At 41.2% G+C, this 26,848-nt stretch overlaps 1 protein-coding gene across 1 annotated transcript in view; it reads right to left on the minus strand.

Annotated features, from left to right (window-relative positions):
- The window catches only part of LOC130418983 (protein unc-13 homolog B), a 91,689-nt gene that overhangs the window by 53,126 nt on the left and 11,715 nt on the right, over positions 1-26,848 (minus strand). Inside the window, exons 3-9 of the mRNA XM_056745297.1 lie at positions 25,110-25,209; positions 20,465-20,582; positions 19,706-19,829; positions 19,201-19,274; positions 11,156-11,213; positions 11,019-11,054; positions 10,086-10,296 (exon numbers count right to left, since the gene is read on the minus strand). Of these exons, the coding sequence (XP_056601275.1) occupies positions 10,086-10,296; positions 11,019-11,054; positions 11,156-11,213; positions 19,201-19,274; positions 19,706-19,829; positions 20,465-20,582; positions 25,110-25,209 (721 nt within the window). The remainder of the gene's footprint in view (positions 1-10,085; positions 10,297-11,018; positions 11,055-11,155; positions 11,214-19,200; positions 19,275-19,705; positions 19,830-20,464; positions 20,583-25,109; positions 25,210-26,848) is intronic.

Genomic DNA, 26,848 nt, shown 5'->3' on the forward strand with positions numbered 1-26,848 from the left:
AATCTGGGGTTTGACATAAATAACCATCAACAATACTTGTGGGCAATGATTGTGTTCTTGGCGGGCTGACAGCTGGACTTGTTATTGATGGTCTTGCATGGGCCAGGGAAATTCGACAGTTTACAATACTTGTGGGCACAACTACAACAGATTCCAACACAACTTCAGAAGTCAGTGGTATGTTTGCAGTAAGACACATAAGGTTAGATGTCACATCTTGGTCCATTTTAGACACTTCCGGTTTGATTGATATAGCCGGGGTAGCTGGGGACATCAATGAACTATCAAAACAAGTTTTGTCTAAAACTTGAGGCTTTCCATGAAGAGTAGCTGTCTCACTTTGAGCGATATGCTCTTCTCCAAAACTTTCCACTGTGGATTGTTTAATAATACCTTTGGGTCTTGAGGCTGTAGTTGGACAATTAGATTCTGCCATTTGAATCTGCTGACATTCATTCTTAATCAATGCTGCGGAAACTAAAGTATGTTTTTTTATCTGTGAACTTATGATTGACATTTGAGCTGGTTGCTGAAAAGTAGTGTGCTCTGAGCAGTAAATCTGTGGAATAGATTTTGGGGGCAGGTCGCTCAATTTATCTACCTTGGATGAATCACTGATATTTGTGGCAAGATGAGAACCATCTGCAGCAACACTTGCATGTTCATTCAACAGCTGTGTAATGATCGGTTTTGCAGGCTCTTTTTGCACTTCCAACTGTTGTTCAGAGGCTCTGCAACTGTGTGTATTTTTCAAATCAGCCCTGTTCAAATGTACTGAAGTATTTGATATTACCATAAATGCTATATTGAGGTGATCTGTCATTCTAGTAGGCAAAAGGGACTGAACAGATGGGTGTAATTCTTGAGGTCTAGCTAAATTCTTTAACTGGGTAGAATGCAATTCCTGATTTCTTGATATTTCTGAAGAAGTTTGTTTATTTGCTTGGGTATAACTCTGAAGGGAATATATAGATGGAAAACATTTTGATGTGTTCTGAGTAGACAGGCTGGTCATTCTTGAGGCTGAAAGATCCTTGACCTCATCATCATTTTTGTTTCTATTTACATCTACTACTGTGCCGGCTGTCAAGTCAACAGCCCCAACAAAAGATTTCTTAAAAGCTGTACTACTACTGTTTGGACATTTGTGCCCAATTCTTGATTTTCTCTCTGTGTTTTTAGTGCAATCCATAGGATGTCCATTCTGCAGAACAGAGGGGTAGTTTTGTTTTGTAGAAGAAACAATTACGGAGAAGTCCACGGGTTGGCTTAAAGTTTGAGATTCTGCATATTGCTTCTTTGAGATTGAGAGGAATCCATTTCTGTGAGAAGTATGGATCTCTTGACATAAAACAGGTTCTGTAGTGTGACGTCCTTTCAATAACTGCATTTGGTCTGATTTGCCTTTGTGGTCTGATAGGGATATGCAGTCTAATTGTTTTTGATGGATATGGTCATGAGGTGAAAAAGATTCAACTTTTAATGACATTCCAATTGAATCTCTTCTTAAACTTCTGTTGGTGGCTGCTTTATATTTTACAAGAGGCATTGTTCCATTGGGAAGCATTTCTGCAGCTGAAGCCATTTTGGAAGTTGATCGGACCACAGACATATCAATAGAGGATTTAACGGAGTTAGCTGGTGCTGAAGGTACTTTTGTTGTTTGGGCTATAGTTGACTTACAAGAAGAAATTGTCATAGGTGACATTTTAACCAATGGCAGTCTGCTTATACCATGAACCTGCTTTGGAAGCAAAGGGGGCTCTACAGTTAAAGGTACACCAGCTAAACCTTTAAAATCTTCCACATCACTGTTTCGTCTGGTCTTTACCAGTGACATAACACCAGCTTCAATCACAGGCTCTCCAGAAAGCTGCTCTGGTGGCTGTGATGAAGATTTTGGAGACATGTCAACTACATCCCTAATTGTGTTAGCTGGTGCTGTACCTGTTTTGTTTTGAACTTCAGCAAAGACATTTATGAAATCTATCCTCTGTTGTAAAGGATCACTTTGTATAACATTTGATTTCGACGTATATCTCTTAAATAAAGGTGTACTCTGTCGTGTAGGGGGCTCCACAATTAAAGATACACCAACAAGCTCCTCATTGCCACCTGAGAGTGATGTCGATCTTGCCCTCACAAGCGGCACAGCTTCCTTCTGACTTGCCTCAGTAACCACAGAAAAACAAGTAGTTGATTTTCGAGACATATCCAATGTAGCTTTCATTGCATTTGCTGGTGCTGTTTGATGAAAATCAGGCTGCATTAGCAAACTCTGAGTTCTGGGTGAAACAGGGGTTTCCTTGAAGAATGCTCTGTGTGAGTTTCGTTGGATAGACTGACTAGATGAAAGCTGTGGTAGTGAATTGCACCTTTGTGTGAGAAGTTTTAGTTCTGGTGCTGACGGCTCCACGAGCAGGGGCAAACCAACAGAATATGTATTAGCATCTGTGATAGAGTTTCGTCTGCTTCTTATAAGAGATACTGCTTCAGTTACTGAGTCCATAGAAATTGTTTTCTCCACAGGCTTTGTGACTGATTTTAAAGTCATATCCAGTGTTGATTTGACTGAGTTAGCTGGAGCAGTATTCTCATGATATAAAAGACCATTCATTTGAATAATTCTTGTGGATTCACTAGAAAGCGAAGTCCGCCTCATAAGACCATTTTTTTTAGTTTGATCAGGCATCTGTAAGATTGGGCTTGATAGAGGTGATCTGTTTATATCAGGACTTGTATGTTGTGATGGTATAGGAGATGAGGTGTCTGAAGTTGTAACTACACCTTCTTGGTTGCACTTGGCACTTTGCTTACATTTTAATGTCCCTGCCACTTGCCCTTCATGCCAAGCTGCTGTTGGGGTTGACTCCACCTTTGAAGACAATTTTGGAGACGTAACCTCTGGGATATTACCTTTTGCCTGGGACATCTGAACTGAGGTTTGTCTAGCAAGTTGAGGTTTTTGTTTAGGTAATGTGGGTGCTTCATTGACAGAACTCTCATTTCGTCTGGAAATTCTACTATCTACAGAGTAGTATTGGGATTGGCTTCTAGGAGAGGCTGAAGGAAATGCACTTCCTTGATATACTTCAGACATTATCATTGATAAATTGTGGACCTCTAGAGTCGGAAATGTCACATTTATTTTGCTCACCTCCTCATCTAATTCAACACTAAGATCAACAGCTGTCAATTCAGATGTTGTCTCATTCTGCTTTTTAGCATTTTTCAATTTGGGCTTGGTAAAGTCAATGATATCCTGAATTGAGCTTTCAACATGTGTGTTTAATGGAGTTTTCGCATCATTATCTTTGTCTTTTTTGCGAGTGGACCCAGAGTAATCCATAGGTTTGCTGCACAGAAGATTATCTACTGGCAGTTGAGGTTTGTTGAAAAGTAAATTCTGTGGAGGTGGCAATGATCGACTCTCATTTGACATCTTTTTGACATGTTTTGGCTCTGTTGGAACTACAGCAGTCTTGGTTCCTTCAAAATTGTGATTTGCTTCTGATGAAGAAGACTGTGTTGACTGTGAGGGCTGTCTAGCCAGTTTATGTCTTGGAGATGCAGAAGATGGCTTAGAAGCATGACCTATACTTTCATTGAACTGTGAGCACAAAGCTGAGGTTGAAGGAGCAGGTGATACTTGAGGTGTGGGGTTTGCACTGGGCTGTGGGGAACTCACTGGCGTTACAGGGAGTGTTCTAGTTGATTTAAATGGTGTTACATTGGTTTTCAATGGATCAGGACATTTTGTAACCCTGGCCCCTGGCTGTGGATATATTTTTGATCCTGGTGTGCCTTTAGTTGTTTGTGCTGCTAATGTAGTCTTGTTCCCATTAATTGAAATAATAGAACCTACTGTTGGTTTATTGTGCTTAACTGGTATATCATCAACATTACTCATTCTGATTTCAGGAATTGAATGTTTTATGGTTGAGAGATAATCTCTATAGGTTACTGATGAAATTTGTGGCGAGAAGGACCATGGCACAGATACTTCAGTGAAAAGTTCAATACTCCCTTGATTCTTCCAAAATGGTTGTCCATGGAATGGATTTGTTGGTTTCCTTGAAAGATCAGCTGCATCTAGTTGCTCCTCAAGAGAAATGATATTTAGGTCTTGTGAATCCATTTTAACTTTTTTAAGTTTATAAATGCTGAAATCAACAGGCTGTTCTGTCTCTGCAATGATGGACTCTTGAAACATTTGAGAGAATTGTTCAAGATTCATGTTCATAATCCTATCACCTTTCTTAAGAGCTGAAGACAGATCAACAGGAGCACTTAGGAGCTGCGAGTCATTCTGATTCTTCACTGGCACCCAAAGCAATTCATCATCATTGAAAAGAGGTATTTTAAAGCCACAGAGTGTTGTCTTTGCTTTCTCCTTTTTCTGCAGAATACTTGAAATATTTTCTGTGATTCGTTGTAAAGCAATGCTTTCCTCTAGGGTTGTGCATGCATAAAGATGCTTTCCAGCCCTGTCAGTCAAAAGAGCACATATGTTTTCTTTATCCATATACACATAATAACCACAATCTCCCACCTCAGCCGGCCACCACATTCCTTGCTCTAACAGGGATAGCCACTGCTGGTACCACTCAGAATCATCCAAAAATATGTCATCATCTACATCTCCACAAGCAGTGGCACTGAGGTTGACTGCACCCGGAGTCAAATCCAAAGGACCTTTCTTGGCAGTGAGTCGTTTAAGAATTTTGTCAAGTTTCAAATCAAATTGTGGCTTTTGGGTTATTTTGAAGTCATTCTTTGAATTCAGGCAATCGTCTGATCTTGACTGGCAATGATGTAGATTTCCTGGTATATTGCTTGCGCCATTAAGATTGTCATAGGCTTTCTTGTTTGGGTTACTCAGGTCAAATACAATAATATCCTCTTCATGTGCTAAAGGAAGACCTTTTTTTTTAAATGGCATACTGACAACTTCCTTCCAGGGATGTGAAGGTATATGATACTGACTAGTCTCTATATTTTTTAAACTCCACTCCTCTAAAACTGGTCGAGAAGTTGAAGGTGTGCACCCTTCATTTGAAGGATAACAGTTCTGGACTTGTGTTGTAAGAGTTTCCAATAAAGCATAGTCATTTAGCTGCTGCCAAAGAAGAGCTTCTATTAGACATTGATGTTCATATAGTTCTGGGGGAATCACACCATGCTCAGCAAAGGCATACAATAGATCCTGGTAGCCATATTCAGAATCTGTGCCATATAAAAGTCTATGGACCTCATCCATGTACTGTTGTGTTGACTTCACTGCAGGATGCAAGTTAGCAGGCTGTTGGGAAGATTCACTTTCAGATCTCCTTGAGTCTAAACACCCTGTACTGCTAATAGAATTACTTATATCAAGAAAACCCATTTCTGTATCTTTATTTTTTGCTGGAGAATTACTATCATTGGCCAATGATTTATAAATACTAAAAAGCACACCTGTATTACTTTTTGACTCATCTTTGCTTTTTAAAGTTCGAGGTTTAGCTGAAGATTCTTCCTCTTGGACTGAACCAAATAATCCAGACAGTAAACCCTTTTTTGCTGAAGCTTTCTGGTCTATTTCTACTGTTCCATCCTGAGAGCACTGAATCTCAACTGGCTTAGTTCTTTGAATCTGTGGGCGACCTTCACTGGGTTTCATACCAGCTTGGTCTTGTTGCTGTTGCTTTGGCTTTTGCCCAGAAGTGGGCTCATTCGTTGTAACTGGTTCTTCTGCTGTTGTAGAAAGTTTGCTCAAAAATCCTGACAGGATGCCACTAGACTCATTTTGCTGACTGCTAGCACGTTCAGAAGACTTATTTGACAGCTGATTGTCTGATTTAGTTTTAGGCTGCTCAGTTTCATCAGGAATGGCCTTTTTGAAAATGCTAGAAAAGAAACCACTTGGCTGATCTTTCTGTTGAGTTGAAGTCTGACTCTGCTTGCCCTGATTATTGCCTTGTCCTGCCAATGTTGATTTTGGAGCTGCACTCTCTGAACCCATTTTCAAAGTACCAGAAAACAATCCACCTGTTTGGCTTGGAGGAGGAGTCTGCTGGGTAGAATTTTGACTCTTTCTTGATGCATTTGACATACTTGACTGTTGATTTTGTTTACCCTCAGGAACATAATTTGCTGTCTGAGCTGGAGTATCTACTGAAGCCAATTTGTTAAAAAAGCCTGAAAGCAAACCCCCTTGTTGTGGCTCAGGGGTTGGAGTTTGTGGGGGAATCTGATTTTGTCTTTGCAAGGGCTGTATGTTTCCTTGCTGTTGCTGAATAGTTTGAGGTCCAGGAGGCCCTTGTTGAGATTCTGTTCGTGAAAGGTTGGTTGAAAAAAGCCCAGACAAAAATCCACCCTGCTGGCTGGGAGACTGCTGGGGGACACTTCTGTTTGGACCAGACTTACTGCTTTGATGTGTGGTTTGAACTGGTGATTGAGGTTGTGCAGTGGCAGGGTCTGCAATCTTATTAAAAAACCCAGAGAGCATTCCACTCGGTCCACTTGGAGGTACCTGCTGAGGTGGAACCTGGTTTTGTTTTTGCAGGTTTTTTCTGTATCCTTGTTGTGCATTCGGTTGATCAGAACATGGTTGCTGTGAATTACTTAGGGGAGCTGGTTCTTTGGGAGTATTAGTCTCTGAAGCACCCATGCCAAACAGGCAAGAAATGAAGCCACCTTGCTGAGACGGTGGTTGTTGCTGGGAAGGTATAGAGTCCTGCTTTGGGGTTTGGCTACTGGTTCCACTGGTTGGCTGTTGAGGAGTACACTCAGGGGCTGTAAATTTATTAAAAAATCCTGATAACATTCCAGACGAACTAACAGGTGCTGGCTGTGAACTTGGTTTGCTGGATTGTGTTTGATTAGGTTGACTGCAAGGACCACCAGGCTGTTGTGGCCCAGCCAGAGCACTCTCTGTTAATTTTAGAAGTCCCCCGAAAAGTCCTCCAGCTTGACTTGGAGGTTGCTTAGCTTGCTGTGGATCAATTTGTGTTTGACTTTTTTCTTCTGATTGTTGATTATTTGATGGTTGAACATTGTTCAGTTCAGATGTTTGCTGTTGAGGTTGGAGTTCTTTTTCAGTTGCTGTGGCATTCTCAGGAGCTGCTAACTTTAAAAGTCCAGACAGAAAGCCTCCTGACTGAGGATGAGGTGATGTTTCAAAGGTCCCTTGAGTAGTCATTTGCTTTGGATTTTCAGGATCTAATTTTGACTGAGAAGCATCATTAGCCAATTTAAATAACCCAGATAAGATTCCACCAGCCTGAGGAGGAGCAATATTTTGCTGTATTTGTTTGTCATTCTGAGCTGTTCCTTGAGCATCTTCATGGGAAGATCGAGGTGGTTGTGGACCTGCTGATTGAGTGCTTGTGGTGAGGCTTTCTGGGGCAGCAATTCCAGAAAGCAGTCCTCCTGATTGGGGGATTGTAACCCCTGGTTGAGACTGGTTTGGGGTTTGGGAGCCAGTAACACTGGAAAGCAGCCCTGAGAATATTCCACTAGAACTGGACTGGGATTTGTTGCCACCAGGTAAAAGACCAGACAGCAAGCTATGTGACTCAGGTTGTGCCTGTGCAACAGTTTGTGGTTTTGGCTTCAGCTGCGACATTGGGTGGCATTTGTCCTCTAGCTTGGTTTTATTGGGATCTTGAGATGACTCATTTAGATATGCCGTTTCCTGTTGTATCTCACCTTCTGCATTCTGTGCATTTACATCGGTCTGATTTTCAGCCGCAGAGAGAAACTCATTATCAGTACATTTTTCTAAAACTACATCAGCAGACATTTCCTCTAAAGCTTCATCTGTGGGAATGTTTTTTGTTGCAGTCTGTGAGTTGGGTGGTTCTGCTGGACTTGCTTTAAACAGGTTGGAAAACCATCCAGTATCTGTATTTCCTTTGGGCACACTTTCAAGAAGTGCAGAGCGACTAGGCAGTGGTGATTTACCACCAGATTGGGGTTCACCGGGTTGTTCTTCTCCTTTTGCCAGTTTTAGAAACCCAGACAGCATTCCTCCTTCTGGTTTAGGCGCCTGAGAACTTGCAGGAGCATCTGAAGAAAAGAGAGATAGCTTTAATTTGTTTCCAAAAGTACCTGACACATCTTCAGATTTTGGAGCCTCTGCCGACTTGAAAATAGAAAACATTGAAAGGGATGATGATGTCTCAGCTGCTTTGTCGTCAGCTGTTGTGGTTGAGATCAGCGAGTTCAATGACTTTTTAAAAGGACTGAAGAACCCAGCATCTTCAGCTGGTGCTTGACTACCAGACTTCTCTTCAGTTTTGCTTTCTTCTGGTTTGGAAGAATCTCCTCTTGGCATTGCATCAGGTATCTCACCAGACGACTCTGTTTCAGGTAAGAGCTCTACTGATCCAGTACCTGATCCACCACATGAGGACTGGTGTTCGGGTTGTGAGCCTGAACGTTCTTTGGACAAACTCCTGGATTTTTCTATTGACCCCTCTTTGGACTCGTTTCCCTGAGATTTATTTGGCTGTGGGGTGGCTTCAGCACTGGGGTTGTCTCCAAAAAGCCTAAAAGGGCTCAATCGCCCCAGGAATGAATCAACCACGGTTTGGGGCTGGTTTGAAGTGGATTCTTGAGGTTGAGCACCATTTGAATTTGCGTTGTCAGAAACATCGATCACTGATGAGGCACTAGATGGACGGCTTGGCTCTGGAGACGGTAATGGGAACAGCGATTGCAAAGATAACTTTTTGTCTACACCAGGTTCCTGATTCGCAGGTGGCACTACCGCTACAGGTGTCGGATTACCAGTGGGTTTAGGCATGAAAGAAAACAGTTTTGAAATACCAGATTCTGCTTGATGAGGAACCGGAGATTTTGGTTTTGGTGCAGCTGCTGTTGATTCTGTATTCTCAGATGCTGGTATTGTGGTTGTAATTGAATTAAAGAATGAGCTCATAGCATTTTTAACACCTGCAATACCTTGTTCCACACTATTTTCTTCTTTTAATTCAACTGTCTTTGCTTCTCTTTCCTTTTCTTTGCTGCCTGTCTCTCTTTTTGTTATTGACTTTTGAATTGATTCATACTTATTCATTTCCTCCTCTCTTCCAGCCAGATACTGTGAAACAGAGTCAACCAAGTTCTGAAGTTCATCCATAGTATCATGATACGTCTTACTTGGTTCTTCCACTGTTGACAATAGTTCATCTGGGCCCCTTTTGCAAACATTCCCCTGTTGTTCATAAAAGCCACATGAGCTTTCGGTATACGGCATACCTCTTTTATTGCTATAATAGGCGTCATACTCATATTGCACATCCTCTTCTACAAATGACATATCATCTAGCTCCTCCTCAGACCCGAAAGAGAACTGCATTTCATCAGATCCTGCAGACCCATTTTCACTTCTCGCTTTCATCCTGGCTTCCTCCTCCTCACAATAAATTGCATAGTTCTCAAGAGTGTCTTCAAATGAGTTTTTGGCCCACATTCTGGTTTTGTACAACAGTCCCTCTGTTTTGGATTTCTGCCCTGCCCTTTGTTTGCAAAGCTGCCTAATTGAGGGAATAACTGAAATTTCATCCTCAAAGTTTTTGTCTTCCTTGTATTCTAAACGGGCTTCACTGCTGCCTGTACCTGTTCTTCCTATAGGATTTTCAGATGCAGCATACACCTCAGCCTCAGGGGACACTGCATCGCACTCTTCTGTCTGGTATAACTGACTGCCTTCAGAACAACCCTGGTCCCTCACTATTCTGTAAATTTCATTTTTGGTGTCATCATCATCATCCCAAGTTTTCTGCGCTGCTTCCAGGTAATCATCCAGTATGTTGCTGCTCATTTTGTACTTGGTCTCCCAATCTTCAACTCCCATGCCTGAATCTACTGGAATTAATTTGACATCCTCTCTACTGTTTGTAAATCAGTTCAAATTGTAAAAGCATTGATGGAGTGGGGTTGAACAGAAAGAGAAAAAAAAAACACAAATGGTGAAGAAAAGAAAATCATCAAATGGTTAAATTAAGAAACATAAAACATTTGAAAAATCAAAAAAAGAAAACATATGAGCCTTATACAGTAACATAAATACTCTAATTAATATGTTTTAAATTTACCTCTGTTCCCTGTTATCCAAGTCATAACCCTGGAAAGACTCTGTCTTCAAGTCTTTGGATACCACCTGATGCTGTAATCTCCGGCCAATAGGGTACTGATGGAGTGAGGAATTGGGTTGGGCTGTGGTGTGGTATCGTGGAGGCCTGCTGTGTGTCTCACTGCGGTAATCACTGTCTCTGTCATCCACAGCACTGTCATGATCATCGAAAGCTAATGCACACACAAACAGAGAATAGAGGAAACTGGACACAGACCTAACACATAATCTCTGCTCTGAATACATGAAAAAGTAGATAATGGAAGTATGAAATAAACCAGGGACTCCCTGTACAAAATTTAAAAAAAGTTAACCAAAAACTGTAGTTATCAATAATGATAACCGTGTTCTGTAGAGTGATAGGCCACACATCATTGAAACAGTTCAAATATTAAAAATGAATTCTATATTATTTGTCTTAAACTTATTATAAATACAGTTTTTACAAAATTCACGTCACAGTGCAGGAAGACATTTCATTAACTACCAAGACCAAAAGATAAATGGTAGCTTCACCTAGAGAAATATTTCACCCCAAAATTATTTCATCATTTATTCATCGTGTCATTTGAATTTCTTCGGCAGAACACAAATATTTTTTGCAATAAGCCCTTTGACCACCATGGTATGGAAACACAATTTTAAGACATTTCTCAAAATATTTGTTGGGGGTTATTAAACTTGGTTAAATTATACAGGTTTTGAATGACATGAGGGTGAATAAACAATGGCCTTTTTTGAGGGGGGTGAACTATCCCTTTAACATCCAGACTTCTTCTTTTGCACAATATATGCACCTTGAATCTTATGGTCCTACAGATTGGCTTGGACTCAAAATTCACTTTTCTCAAAAAAATAGCATGCCATAAAACAGACAGAAGTGCGAAGTACATACTCTGCCGATCACTCCATCCAAAGTAAGTCCAATTGCCTAGTGGGGTGGAAAAAGAATAGCTATAAACTACTGCCACCTACTGGTTTACAATGGGACATGTAAAAACTGAAGGTAGAAAGTAAAATGAGAACACTTACAGCATTGGGAGGGCACTGAGGGTAGCTGTCCTCTCTGTCCTTCATCTTGTGGTGAATACTATAAAGATGGAAAGTTATGAGGTCAGAATATACGTGGGTTCAAAGGACACAACAATACTGAGATTACTGGCAACACAGTTTAAAGCTATCATCTTTAACTTTGTGATCTGATATGATCTTATCATATAAGTGTTTTACAGCTTTAAGGTCAATCCCTCTATTATATCATATAAAATCAGTGGATAATAAATAACGGGTGACTGACTAAAAATGGTAGAAAAATTATAAAAGCCATTAAGCAGAAAACTGTGCATACGTAGCTAGCAAAATAAATGTACCAACTATTATTATTAATGGCTTAATGGCATATTAAACGGAATGGATATGTGTCCAGATCCTTTTTGTTGATGACAAAGATTATAATTTTACAATATTTTTGCACAAACTTATCTGTCAATTGGATAAAATAAAGATTCACTACCAGCATGGTAATTTTTTTTACGTGACAATTTTGGTACAGTGTTGGGTCACCCCCATTTGTCAAATATAGCTCAAAGTCCAAAACACCGTCTCTGCAGTGACTCTGTCCCCACAGTAGGCGGCAATAGGAGACCAAAATATTTTAAGAATGATTCACTGATTTTTACAGCTCTACACCAACTCAACCCATTTTATTTAAAGGGGTCATATTAGACGGTTAAAACGAACATTATTTCCTGTATTTAGTGTAATACAGTGTGTTTATGCGGTTTACGGTAAAAAAAACACATACGTTTTCACATTCCGTGCATTACTGTTGCTCCTCTGTGCCTCGCCTTTCTGAAAGGCCTCCATTTTTAACAAAGCTCATCGTTGGGAAAAGCGCTGTGTGCTCTGATTGGCCAGATATCCAGTGCGTGGGGAATGGCCGAATACCTCAAGCATGTGCCGGAAATGTAAGGTCCCTTACCGTATTCAGAATATAAGTCTTCAAAGAAATTTGAAAGCTGATAATGTCACCGTTACCATGTGTACCGACTTTGCCAGCAGAGCTTAACAGATCGGTAAGTTTTCTTTTTTTTACTATTAGGTTAAACAATTAGCTAACTATAGCTAACTTCTTGAGCTGCCTTTGATGCTGTGACTCGACGCAACGCGACAAAATCAATAAAACATTTTATAAACAAGGCATTTGTTGCATTCAACAATTGCATTGTTGTAAATAAAATGTAACCACCGATTTCTAACTGTGTCCTTGTTTGGAAGACCCAAGTTAGCATTTTTTCATTTGTAATGAAACACACACCGTCCCCACAACATTGCGGCAGCAACAATAACACTATAGCGGGAATATACACGCAAATAGTTTACACAAAGATGTTTTCTTTGCATAAACATTTTGGGCTGTGTTCTTCAACGGACGCAGAAATGTGGGGGCGTGTTTAAACGAGGCGTTTTAGGCAGGTTTGGATGAGCCTCAGCTTTTAAATAAATCATCTCTTTTGGTTTGAGACTTTAAATTTTGAAACAGTTTGTGACACACCAAAACTACAAGAAAACACGAAATCGCGTCATATGACTCCCTAAAGATTTAAACGTCAAAACACCTTTACATTTTGTTTTCCAAAGTGGGATCGTTGTGAATCTGAGAAAACATACACTTTATATATATATATATATATATTAGTGGTGGGCATAGATTATTTTTTTTATCTAGATTAATCTAGATTAATCTTGGAATTAATCTAGATTAAAATGGCTCATTTGAATTCTGCCGAAGGCATTCAGAATATGTGTGCTACCCAAATAATGACTAAAAGTAAGTCTTTGAGAATGGGTGTCTCAAGCCAGGTGGCGCATTACACCAGGGGCTCATCTCCTGTTTCCAAAATGCATCACAAACTGCTTGAGAAAGCTGTTCTACTATGATAATTGGTGATGAAAATAAATTATGTTCAATAAGATGTACTTGTGTTTACTTCCGCATTAGCTAAGGGATGCTTTGCATTTAGGTGGTACTTGAGACTGGAAGAGCTCCTACAGTACATTTACATTTACAATTAATCATTTAGCAGACGCTTTTATCCAAAGCAATTTACAAAGAGTTAGGGAGCAACAAGCGATATGTCATACTGGAGCCATAATACATTAGGTGCCAATGTCACGGGCGGTGTGAGCAGAACCCAAGTGCAGGCAGGCAGATGGCAGACACAGAAGGTTGAGGGGTTAACACTGATTTATTAACAAATAACGAGACTATAAAATGACAAAACAAAAACCCACGAGGGGGCAAACAGGACAGGAATATATGTATAAATAAAGACAAGAACAAAGACTGACTAAACTACAAAAGCAAACACTAGGAACAAACAGTCAACTAAACTTACAAGACAAGAGGAACAGGAACCAGGAACAAGGAACATCCAAACAGCAAAATGCATACAGGGCAAGGTGAGACACGGGCAAGGTACAGTTTACAATGAACGCGCACAGGACAATGAAACAAGAGGACTCTTTATAGGGAGCAAACTAAGAGGGAACAGGTGCAGGGGATAAACACTCAAGGGAAGCTAATTAACACAAACTAGGAAACAGGAGGGTAGGAACGATGACGCGACTCGGGGATAGTATGGAAGCCCAAAAGGTCAAAAAACATCTCTCCCCACAAGAAACAAAGGATTCTGTTTCGGTTCTGCCTCAAGACCAGGAAAAAATCAACCAAGATAGGCAGAACCGTGACAGAACCCCCGCCTTAAGGAGCGACATCCTGACGCTCCTCAAGGAGACCCACAGGACAAGACAGACTGGGACATAGACAAGACCAAACAAAACATGGAAAACAAAATCAAGGGCAGACAGGCAAGAATAATCCATGGGTTGGGGTGCGACAATAAAAATAATAAACAAGGGAGGGGGGTGGGGGCAAACAAGAAAACATGGGAGGAAGTCCAAAAGGGGTAGGGCTGGGTGGGGAAGTTCCAGCCCTTGGGGACACGCCAGAGCGCGGAGCCCCAGGGGGCTTGACAGGGCTTGACGCCGGCTGCTGGGCCGGCTGGACAGGGCTTGACGCCGGACTGAATTCCGGCTGGAACGGACTTGGTGCCGGTTGCTGGGCAGCGACCTCTGGCGGCTGGGCAGCGACCTCTGGCGGCTGGGCAGCGACCTCTGGCGGCTGGGCAGCGACCTCTGGCGGCTGGGCAGCGACCTCTGGCGGCTGGGCAGCGGACTCTGACGCGGCTGGGCAGCCGGACTTGACGCCGGCTGGGCAGCCGGACTTGACGCCGGCTGGGCAGCTGGACTTGACGGCGGCTGGGCAGCCGGACTTGACGGCGGCTGGGCAGCCGGACTTGACGCCGGCTGGGCAGCCGGACTTGACGCCGGCTGGGCAGCCGGACTTGACGGCGGCTGGGCAGCCGGACTTGACGGCGGCTGGGCAGTCGGGCTTGGTTCCGGCTCCTGGACCGGGCTTGGTTCCGGCTCCTGGACCGGGCTTGGCACCGGCTCCTGGAAGGACTCTGGGACCGGGCTGGCCGCTCGGCCCATCACCTCCCTACGGCGCCCCCCCCAAAAAATATTTGGGGCTTGACACGTCCGGACTCGGGACCTCCGGACTCGGGACCTCCGGACTCGGGACCTCCGGACTCGGGACCTCCGGACTCGGGACCTCCGGACTCGGGACCTTCGGACTCGGGCCCTCCGGAGCTTCTTTCTCCCCCGCGCACCGATGGAGCTGGCAGAGGGTAGAGTGGCTGCAGGGGGTGCTGCTGATGAGGCTGCTGAGCTCCCCAGGGTAAGGGCGGCCAGGACGTAGTCCTCCAGGGATGGTAGCCACGGGAGTGGATACCCAGTCTGGCACTAACGGCCAGGGATCATCCCGGTTGACCACGTACCTGATCATGTCGCCCATCCACAGGGAGCTCAACATCCTCATCTCGGACGGCTTGAGTGGTTCGGTGAGGCAGCAGTTTAAAACTAACCTAACTCAGTCTCCATAGACGCGGCCACGAACTCCCGGGCGAAGTCTCGGATCCCGCGATCCCCCTGTTTGAGCCCAAACAGTAGTCGGGCCTGGTGGGACCGCAAGGGACCGTTGACGGCTGCCTGCTGGGTTCTTCTTGGCGCGTTCATTCTGTCACAGGGTTGCGTGAGCAGAACCCAAGTGCAGGCAGGCAGATGGCAGACACAGAAGGTTGAGGGGTTAACACTGATTTATTAACAAATAACGAGACTATAAAATGACAAAACAAAAACCCACGAGGGGGAAAACAGGACAGGAATATATATGTATAAATAAAGACAAGAACAAAGACTGACTAAACTACAAATGCAAACACTAGGAACAAACACTAAACTAAACTTACAAGACAAGAGGAACACGAACCAGGAACAAGGAACATCCAAACAGCAAAATGCATACAGGGCAAGGTGAGACACGGGCAAGGTAAACTTATAGCAAACAGACAAGGTACAGTTTACAATGAATGCGCACAGGACAATGAAACAAGAGGACTCTTTATAGGGAGCAAACTAAGAGGGAACAGGGGCAGGGGATAAACACTCAAGGGAAGCTAATTAACACAAACTAGGAAACAGGAGGGTAGTAACGATGACGCGACTCGGGGAGAGTATGGAAGCCCAAAAGGTCAAAAAACATCTCTCCCCACAAGAAACAAAGGATTCTGTTTCGGTTCTGCCTCAAGACCAGGAATAAATCAACCAAGATAGGCAGAACCGTGACAGCCAATACAAATTTACTGGTTTCAACTAAAGCTAGACCACTACCTGTTGAGAAAGTTTTTTTTTAACAATTCCGCATTGCACAACGTGCAAACAACCTTAGCCTTGTCGATGTTTCCATTGGGAAGTTTCTTAAAAATAAATTTTCCCTGAAGCAACCCGGCGGCTTCAAAGCTGCATCCATGTTAGCACATCACGTAATTTCACAGTAACGTTATGTTGTGTTCAGACCAAACGCGAATGGTGCGTTAAGTGCGAGTGATTTACATGTTAAGTCAATGCAAAGACGCGATAGACCTACTTGCGGCGCGAATCGCGCGAATGAAGCCCTGGTTATGAGATGATGAGGCGGCGTGAATGACGGGAATTGCGCAAATCACACGAGTTGAAAAATGTCGTTCTCGTCCGGTACAGTGCATTTCAGCTAGGTATACATCCGCGCTAAAATATCAAGGTGAAAGTCATCATAGCTTGCGTAGTATAGACCCAGCTCCCAACCCAACTTTGAGAATAGATTAACGGCGACATTTTTTTATCGCGCGATAAGAGTCTCATGTTAACACAGCACGCTAACGCCGTTAACGGCCCACCACTAATATATATATTGTGACTGGGTAAGAGACACGACACACACACAAGATGGCAGTTCAAACAACCCCAGCGGGGAATTTATTAGACAGCTTACTTTCACGCGTCCAACATAAATATATCGGGATGCTTGCTCTTTAAAACCTCGCCAGTCCGTGCTCGTGTTGGGGTGCCTTCTCTCTGTCTCCCTCTCTGTTCCTCCACTCTCACGCTCTGGGGGTCAATAAGGCACAGCGGTGGGTGCGGACAGATACGGGACCCAGAGTACTGGGAGCACGCGGCTATTATCGTCGCCGTTTCCCAGGCGACGCTGATCTCTGATCTATGCCTCGCCACATCCCCCCCCCAAGCGTCGACCTGGTCTCCGGGCGGCTCCTGTAGGCGCCTCGGAAAGATGTAAGGGTGGGAGGGAAGATGTCGCCTGACAGTCCGACCCATACTGACTGGAAGACGGACTGCCAGGCTGGCTGGAAGATGGACTGGATCACCGGCTGGTACGGAATTGTACACACTCGCCGGCTGGCAGGCGAACGGGAATCCCACCTCGGCAGCGCTCTCGGTCGGCTCGGCCACGTCCTCTGTCGGCTAATAGCTCGGTCAGGCGGCTGGGCATCAGTCTCCGGCGGCTGGGTAGCTCTGTCGGGCAGCTGGGCAGCGCTCTTTGGCAGCTGGGCAGCGCTCTTTGGCAGCTGGGCAGCGCTCTCAGTCGGTGGTGCAGCTCTCTCTGCCGGCTGGGCTCGTTCCTCGCTACGGTGCCGTTGGGAGCCTTCTCGCTCTCTCCTCTTCGACGTCCTTGCACGCTCCGCATCGGACGCGGAAAAGCGGACAGGAGCTTTTTTTACTGGGAGCACGCAACTTTTATCGTCGCCATTTCCCAGGCGAAGCTGATCTCCGATCTGTGCCTCGCCACAATATACAGTTGTGTTCAAAATTATTCAACCCCCAATGCTGTAAATGGTTTTAGGGAATTTAGTGTACATTTGTAATTGTATTCAGAATGAAATCCTTAAAGGACTTCTTAAAGAACCATATGCAACTAAAATGACATCAATTAGTTTTGTAATACAGTAGTAAATGTTTCTTTTGTGAATTCTTCATTGACATAATTATTCAACCCCTTAAAGACTACCACTCTGAAGAACAGAGGTTCAATGAAGTGTTTTCAATCAGGTATTGAAAACACCTGTGGATATCAGGGAGCAGCAATAAAGCCTAATAAGCACCAATTAGACAGCTTTAAAATGACTGTGATACTCAGCTCCTTCTAGACATTTACTGGTGTGGTTACAAACATGGTGAGGTCAAGAGGATGGTCCAGGAAGACAAGAGAACAGGTGATTACTCTTCACAGGAAGGTCAATGGCTATAAGAAGATTGCAAAGATGTTAAACATACCAAGAGACACCATAGGAAGCATCATTCGCAAATTCAAGGCAAAGGGCATGTTGAAACGCTACCTGGTCGTGGCAGAAAGAAGATGCTGACTTCGACTGCTGTGCGCTACCTGAAGCGTAGAGTGGAGAAAAGTCCCCGTGTGACTGCTGAGGAACTGAGAAAAGATTTGTCAGATGTGGGTACTGAAGCTTCTGCTCAGACAATATGGCGCACCCTGCGTAATGAAGGCCTCCATGCCAGAACTCCCAGGCGCACCCCCTTGCTGTCCCCAAAGAAAGAAGAGTCGACTGCAGTATGCCAAAAGTCATGTGGACAAACCACAGAAGTTTTGGGATAGTGTTCTGTGGACTGATGAAACAAAATTAGAACTGTTTGGGCCCATGGATCAACGCTATGTTTGGAGGAGGAAGAACAAGGCCTATGAAGAAAAGAACACCTTGCCTACTGTGAAGCATGGCGGGGGGTCAATCATGCTTTGGGGCTGTTTTGCATCTGCAGGTACTGGGAAGCTTCAGCGTGTGCAAGGTACCATGAATTCTCTTCAGTACGAGGAGATATTGGATGACAATGTGATGCAGTCCGTCACAAACCTGACGCTTGGAAGACGTTGGACCTTTCAACAGGACAATGATCCCAAGCATACCTCCAAGTCCACAAGAGCATGGTTGCAGATTAAAGGCTGGAACATTTTGAAGTGGCCATCGCAGTCACCAGACTTAAATCCGATTGAGAACCTCTGGTGGGACTTAAAGAAAGCAGTTGCAGTGCGCAAGCCTAAGAATGTGACTGAACTGGAGGCTTTTGCCCATGATGAATGGGCGAAGATACCCGTAGATCGCTGCAAGACACTTGTGTCAAGCTATGCTTCACGTTTAAAAGCTGTTATAACTGTAAAAGGATGTTGTACTAAGTACTAAGATTGAATGTCACTTGGGGGTTGAATAAAACTGATAATGATGTGAGCTCAGAAAAGACATTTGTGGTTATTTCATTATAAATGTTATGTTATATTTGTCTGAACTACACGTGCCTCTTTGATTTAATTGTAAGCAGGATGACTGAATGATCATAATCAATGTCAAACCGACCAAAACAATCAATTTCAGTGGGGGTTGAATAATTTTGAACACAACTATGTATATATATATATATACAGACATACATTCAATTTATCGGTATATTCGACCACAATATTTAACATTTAAATCCATTTCACAAAATCCTGACCTGCTTATAGCTGAGGAACCTATGAGTACTTGCACTTACATTTGAATCTGAATGTATGCCTATAGTGTAAGTCCTTGCGTATCATCATCACACTAACAACACCCACATTGTACACGCACCTCATCATGTATCCTCATAGTGTTGATGCGGTCAAGCTTTTTGGTCCAATACTGGGCCTCCTCTTCGGGAATATCTGAACAGCAGCAAAATGTGCAAAAATGTCAAGTCACAGATAAATTCATGTTAAACTCCTGCCTCTACTGTTCCACTACATCGCAATGCTCTCTTTTTCAATCTATCACTCTAACAAGCATTTGTTTGCATATTAAATTCACACATTTTAAAAGTGTCTGAAGTGTCCAAACATGTTGAATGGACAGGATGCATTATTAAAGAATGTGTTCATATACAGCATATGGACATGACCAGAGTCCAAGTAAACCCTTTAAATTTAAGTAAAACTTTTATTAGAAACTGCAATATAACACAGCACTTGGAAAACTGAAAAAAATATGTATAAAAAAGGATGTATTGATCCTTCACTAAAAGAAAACGTCTGATCAATGGTGGGTGTGGCAAAAAGTCAATTTTATCTTGTGGATAGGGTCAAAAGAACAGGATTACCAAAAGGGAGCTCAAAGCGTGTGTCCAGCAGCACTTGGTGAGGTGTGGGGTTTTTAGTGCCGTAGATCTCATCTTCCTTCATTAAAACCTCTGAATCGAGTGAGGTCCATTCTCCAGACCCTTCCTTATGAGAGAGAGAGACATTGAGTACATGGATATTACAACAAATAACACACATTAAAAGATTGGAAGTTTGAATGCATTCACTTGTTTTAACAAATTGCAAAATTTGCTCTGAATGTTGGAGAGTATGCACATACACTGTGAATGTATATAGACCTTCAGCCAAAATTTAACACAACAAATACCACACATTAAAAAAGATTTTAATTTGGAATGCATTCACTTGTTTTAACAAATGGAAAATATTTGGTCTGTGCGTTGGAAGTGAATGGACATACTGTGAATGTATGAGATTCAACGTAACTAGTTTTCAAATTTTCTGAAGAAAGGGAAAGTTGTGTTTTTTCATGCAAATGCTGGCAGATACAGTTCTAGGGTGACGTGGGATGATGGCCTGTTTAATAAACAAAATAGACCAAGTTCACAAACAAATTAATCAAAAGTTCTTCTGACTGGATAGTTTTGAAATAATTTTGCTAGGCAATATGTATTTCCCCAAAATCCCAGCTTTGAGAATAACTGTGAAATGGTAGGAGTGGCACTTTCATGCCTCATCAGACAGACAGCTGAGCAAAGATGTGTGGTTGCAGAGAACCTTTGTTTCTGCGCTCTGATTGGCTGATGATGCCCAATTACCTCATCTGATTGGTGGATAGTGTTAAGCGGGATCCATGCAGTTCCGATCAAAGTGTCCCAGATGAGTCCTTTATTCCACACTTCCACAACCAGACCCAGATCCAGACGATTAATTTCACTAAGAGCACAGACACAGAAATAGAGACAAAGTCAAATGAACAGTATATATGCTAAATGCGCATTTATATTTGTGTATACTATACTAATTTATTGTTACCTAAATTTATACTAAATTTAAAACAATTCTTCTACCTTTATGAAAAAATCTAGGGTCACACCTAAAAATCTTGAGCTGGCCATGAAGCTGTATCTTAAGTATTAATATTTCGTTTGTAACTATGCCAAAGACTATTATTTTGGCAATTCCTAGTGTTATTAGCTAACAGTTTTGAATTAAGGCAATTTTACTTGCAGAGTGTTAACACTGACTGACCTGATTTTTGGTCTAAAGAGCTAATGTAATATGTTCTTAAATGTTAAAATAGTAAAGCATACATTGTCCCTTGCAGAAATTGCAGAAATCTTACTAGTTCACAATCATATTTATATAAAGACAGTAATTATATAACAAGGTGGGAGATGAAGAGGGGTTAATTACAGATCTCACAGAGAATTCAGATTCATCCTTTAACATTTTAATTTCTCTGAACATTTTAATTTCTTAGCAGATTCTGAAAACTTTGACAACTGCAGAAAGCTGTCAATGCATAACATTCATTTTGTTAAAAAAAATAACCATCAAATTTAAAGCTACTAACTGGAGGAAGGGATAATGAGAGACTACTGCCATCAAGCAACAAAGTCACAAAATAATGGTGCTCTTTAAGGGGTTTAACCAACAAAATTTGCACCCAGCCAACCTAGATTCTCTAAACTAAATCACCTTTTCAACCACTAAGTAAAGTTCACAATCAATTATTAATAATACACCAAATTCATATACCAAAACTTCCAAACCATGGGCACATTGTTCAATCTATACCATTTCTCTCTTTCTCTTTCTCTGGTACACTCACTTCAAGGATGTTAGTTTAACTCTATACGCTCTTGAATGTCAAAAAGAGCTGAACCTCAGCTTAATCCTGAGTTATAACTAGTCCTGAGGGGCCTCTAGGGACCCTGGGGCCTTTAAGGAGCCCCAAGGTCTTTATTAGCCCACGCACTGCTTTAGTACACAGCCTCAAGTCAAAAAGAGCTTACCTATGTCTCTCTCTGAAATTTTGATGCTGAGCTGCACTAATGATTGCTGATAATGTATTCCTGAACTTTGCTTTCAGTCGAGCAAACAGCAAGTGTTACAGAGAGAGCCACATAAAAACACTTATATCATCAGGGCGGTTAAATGCTTCAATCTGATTGGTTTTCAAACGTTCTATGGGTATGTATTAACTTTTTTTTTTCACTAGCAAATAGGTTTCTTGTCTCTTTTTAAGTCTGATCCATTTGCATGTGAGGTCAGCACGTGTCACAGTTTAACCCATCAATGACCAGAAAAAAGCTCACAGTTCAACCTCTTGACCTCAGTGCATGGTGTGATGTTTAAATACTCCACTAACACACAAACATGTGGACACATGTCTCACTTATATGTTATTCGTCCTTAAATATTAATCATCTTAAACATTTATATAACATTTACAGTGCAGCACGCTGTCCCTGGCTTTCAAACACATGAGGCCACCATTGTTAGCGCTTTTCTCGATATAATATTTTTGCTTATCTCTCATTCTTATTTCTCAGTTTATTTTTATTAATATTCATTCAAGTCAGTCATTTTAAGGCTGATACAAACACAAGATGACTGATGTATTATTTCCCTCATTTTTCCAATTTTCTACATTACACTGCCTATGTTTTGTCCAGCTGTTAGATATCCGATATCTTAATCCTTACATTACATAATCAGTACCATTTTACAGGAATTGACCCTGACAGTCAGTGACGCAAGCATGTCGTCATTCATATGAGACACATGATATCTGTTCATGAGTACATAAATATGTTCATTTTGCTTTTCAATTAAACTTAATACACAACCAAGAAAAACATTTTGATACTTCTAAAGGTATCTTAAAAGAACAGAGATTGAAAAATAAGAGAAACCCTTAGAAACATTCAAACATTTCAGCTGTGGTCTCTCAATAATAACCGCCACACCAAATCCTCTGATTTGGACAGATAAGCCTCTTATGAGAGGCCAGATTTTAGGCCACATCTACTGAATCATTATACACATTTATGACCGCTGACCCAACAACACCAGAAAAACCTACAAACACCTGACTTTAAACAAATACAGTACTATGCTTGTGCCTTCTATTAGTTATCAAAAAGAGCAACAAATACAAGTTTAACAATTATGAACACCTACATTCTGGATGGTTGCCAATAAAAAAAATCAACTGCACCATTCGAACCGCATTTTTATAACATTTTCAAACTCCATAGACACAACACTCTAATACACTCAAAAAATTGAAATTGAAATAATATGATGATATTATATACAGCGTATGACAGAAATAGTAAACTTATTTGACTATGTGTATGTGTGTGTAACCCAGATTCATGTTTGTAAACCAATCTATTATCAAAGAGTCCCCAGACACAGAGATAATAAAGAAATTCATCTGGAAGACATTTAAACTGCCCATCCACTCACGGCCGAACACAGTTTAACCACAACCACTAAAATGACAGCCTTGAATATTGCTCCTGCTTAAAATGGATAATTTGACAGCTTTTTGCATTTCGTGTCACTTAAATTCATTCAAAACCTTCTACAATCTTCTCTGTATCAATCGTTCTCTTTCATCTCTCATTTCTTCTTCACTCACTCCCTCTATTCTCTGCACAGTGCACACTGGTGCTGGGACGATATATCGTGTCATTTTTATGCTCAGTTTCTAAATGAATTACGGTTAAATGTCGCCACATACAAAATTGGGAGAGCGCTCTTACGCAGAAACTCCAAATATGGTACACAGAAGAAGAACGATTTACTTACACATTTCCAGTAATGATAATGGTCTTATTCTATCACTGTTCTTCAAACCTTTTCAGGTATTTTCATGAATATAAAGTATATTTATAATGTTGATGTTTGACGAGTGTTGCTTTTTAAAATGCACGTTATAAACGACTCGAACGCGTAGTGATTTTAGATCGAGCAGCATTTCCTACTGATCGAAGAGCCGTAGTTAACGGAAGAGCTGTGCATAAAACACAGAATCCAAGCCCTTTCGATTTCAGAATCGGCCTAGATAGGTAAAATAAGTGTGAATCACAATATATATTGTCACAGTCCTATTGCACACACAGAGATTCTTCAATCTATTTGTTAAAGTGTTTGTGGATTTACGGCAGAACAATAATCCAACTGCTGTCATGCGGTTTCTACGTCAGTAATGGCGGTCACATCGGGTAATGCGGATATGACACCACTGACTGCACAGCCCCATGTCACAGTTTACAATGGCGATTTTCTCACGATTTACACATAGTTGGAAACATTTGAGATATTGAAAGTACTCAGCTGAACAAAATATATGAAACTGAACCTTAAATAAAAATATTTTTTATTAATATATATATATTTTTGAATGACAAGAATCATGTTTACACATAATTAGATACGAAACAGCAGTAGTTTCTTATAATGGTCCAGTTTTAATATTGTAACACAAAGTTTTTAATCTTGCTAATCTAGCATTGCACTAGTCTGTCTCTGTCTGTGTCTCTCCCATCTCTCTCTCTCGCTCTCTGTCTCTGGTAATCAAACTGAAACTGTGCCTGATTCTCAGAACTCTGCCAAAATTCTCTTTGGAACAACCAGAAAATCGGGGACAATTTCTGGGACGCAATAACCTCCTGAGAGGCCATCAAAAACCTATTTAACATTTGTCAATTTGACACAAAAGGGTCAGAGGTAACACAAACTGAAGTGTGGGGTAATTTAAAGCAGATAAGAAAAGAACCAATCTCTACGAACATCTTGTCTGCTGAATTAAGCGAATAAAAGCACAAATATGTTCGTAAAACTTTTAAGATATGTTAAAAGACAGCTCCTTTACCCCAAATAACCTTGATTAAACTTAAGGCTATTATAAATATAAGACCAAAGCACACCAACAAGAATGTAAAACGCAATGTAAGCTTACATACAGCAAAGATTATAGTTTAAAAATGGATACCATCAGACCTATCATGTAAGCAACACATTTAAGGAGGCCCTTTACATTTTGCATCTAAAGCTGCACGGAAAATACACATCACACATGACCTACAATGTGCTTGCGCCTTTCTGAAAAGTTGAAATATTTTCAACTAGATAGGATGGTGGCACGCCTAAAAAAAAGAAGTATGTAGTACCATATGCGAGTCGTGACCATGTCGCTCTCAATTTGAGTGCTCTTGCCACGCGTCTATATTTAAAGTAATGATCTTGTGCACGTAAAATATGACAAATGTGAACGGCCCCTGATACAGATTGATGTGTTCATATGATAACAATATTACATAGGTCAAAGCTGTAGTGAGTCTTACAATTTATCAGAGACTTACATTAAACACAGAATTGAGTGTTGTGGTACAGACAAGCACAAAAGCATGACAACAACGCAATACTAATATCAGAAATACTCACAACATGAAGTCTTGCTCCCAGCAGGGCTGGTCTCCTCGCACGGTGATGGTCGTACTCTTAACATTCTGGACTTTCAGTGTGACATACACATTAAACTTGTCTGCAAAGGAACAGAAGAACAAGTTGAGATGCCAGTAACCAAACCTGTAAATTCAATCTTAATTTTTAAGTTATTGTTTTGGCCTTTACACAGTATATCTCATCATAGAATATAGCAAAGAGAGTGCAGGAAATCATATGGGGTAGAAGAGAAAAGAATCAGAAAAGGATCATGTGCTTGGAATCAAACTCCGGTCACACAAAGTGATATGGTGCATCGCATCCCACAATGAAAATTCTGACATTATTTACTGACCCCTCATCCAGTTCCAGATCACTATTGCTACGTCCCAATTCGCAGACTATCCGTCCTAAATAGTATTCGAAATATAATGTGTATGTCCCAAATCATAGAATGGTGAAATGAGAATTCTCAAAGTACCCGGATGGTCGACTGTTTCCGGTGAAAATTTTAAGTGGGAATCCATGGACACATATTTCCCACAACTCACCACGAGAGGACGGAGTTAAGTGACGCTACACTGCATAAATACATTTATTAATTTAGCAAAGCATCTTTTATTTAATTGTAAGTATACAATAAACATTACATACAAAATAATAAATGAATAATTACTTAAATGCAAGGAAGAGCTGTATCTTGATGTTCTTGACGGTTAAGGATCACAGTGTCGTCTATGCAACTACGGCCACTTCCGTTTCGTGTTAGTATGTCCCAGTGCTTGCATATAGTTTTAAGACGCACTAAAATGTATATAATTTTCCATAACAAGGGCATAGTAGAAGTAGGCGAATAGGGACGCTGCATATGACTTTCATCAGAATTTTCAGTTATGGGTGAACTATCCCTTTAGAAACACTTCACTGATATTAACTTCAAAACTTTGTAAAACTTAAAACACTGTATAACCTGAAAAAAGCTAATCATGCATGTCATGACAAGTATTGTAATGGATAATTGAGATGTGACATCTTCCTCTTCCTGTTTAAGTTTGTGTGTTAAATATTCATGATTTTATGTAAATGAAACAGTTATTATATGCAGAGAGAGACAGGTTCAAAAAGACTGTCAGAGGTCATAACAAGCAGGCATAATTAAACCTAGATATAAAGCGTCAAAGGAGCATTTCAAAAGCTGTGGGTACAGAAGGTGTTTCTAACTGTCTGTCTGTAGTTCTACAAAAGAAACTCTCTATATAAGTTTAACCACTTTGAAAATGTTAAATTTACTCAGAAATACGGCTTGAATGTGGTCAACAGAAGCATTTTGCCCATGAGTTCCATTATATATTTGAGGTGTATGGTTTCCCAATTATCTATTTATTTTCTCATCTATCAGACTTAAAGATAATAAAAATTGGCATAGGCCTGTTACATTGGGCTCTAAACATTTGGGTCAGTAAGAGAGCAGATAACACACAACACTCTTGCATAGTGGTAACTAGCTTTTAATGCAATTATTAACTGATTATAGTATTATTATCACATAAATATCACATTGAGCTGATAAATATATGCATCACCCTGCACAAAGTCTTTCTAACATTATTCTGATATTTGGTTTGGTAAGGCCCAAGTAAAAAAACAAAAAAAGAGCAAATCAGATCTAGATCTTGACCCAGAATAATAAGGTGTTATGAAGACCTCAAAGCAGATTACCAATAAAGACTCATTTCATG

Source organism: Triplophysa dalaica, chromosome 4 (genome assembly GCF_015846415.1).
Source record: "Triplophysa dalaica isolate WHDGS20190420 chromosome 4, ASM1584641v1, whole genome shotgun sequence".
Classification (NCBI taxonomy): Eukaryota; Metazoa; Chordata; class Actinopteri; order Cypriniformes; family Nemacheilidae; genus Triplophysa; species Triplophysa dalaica.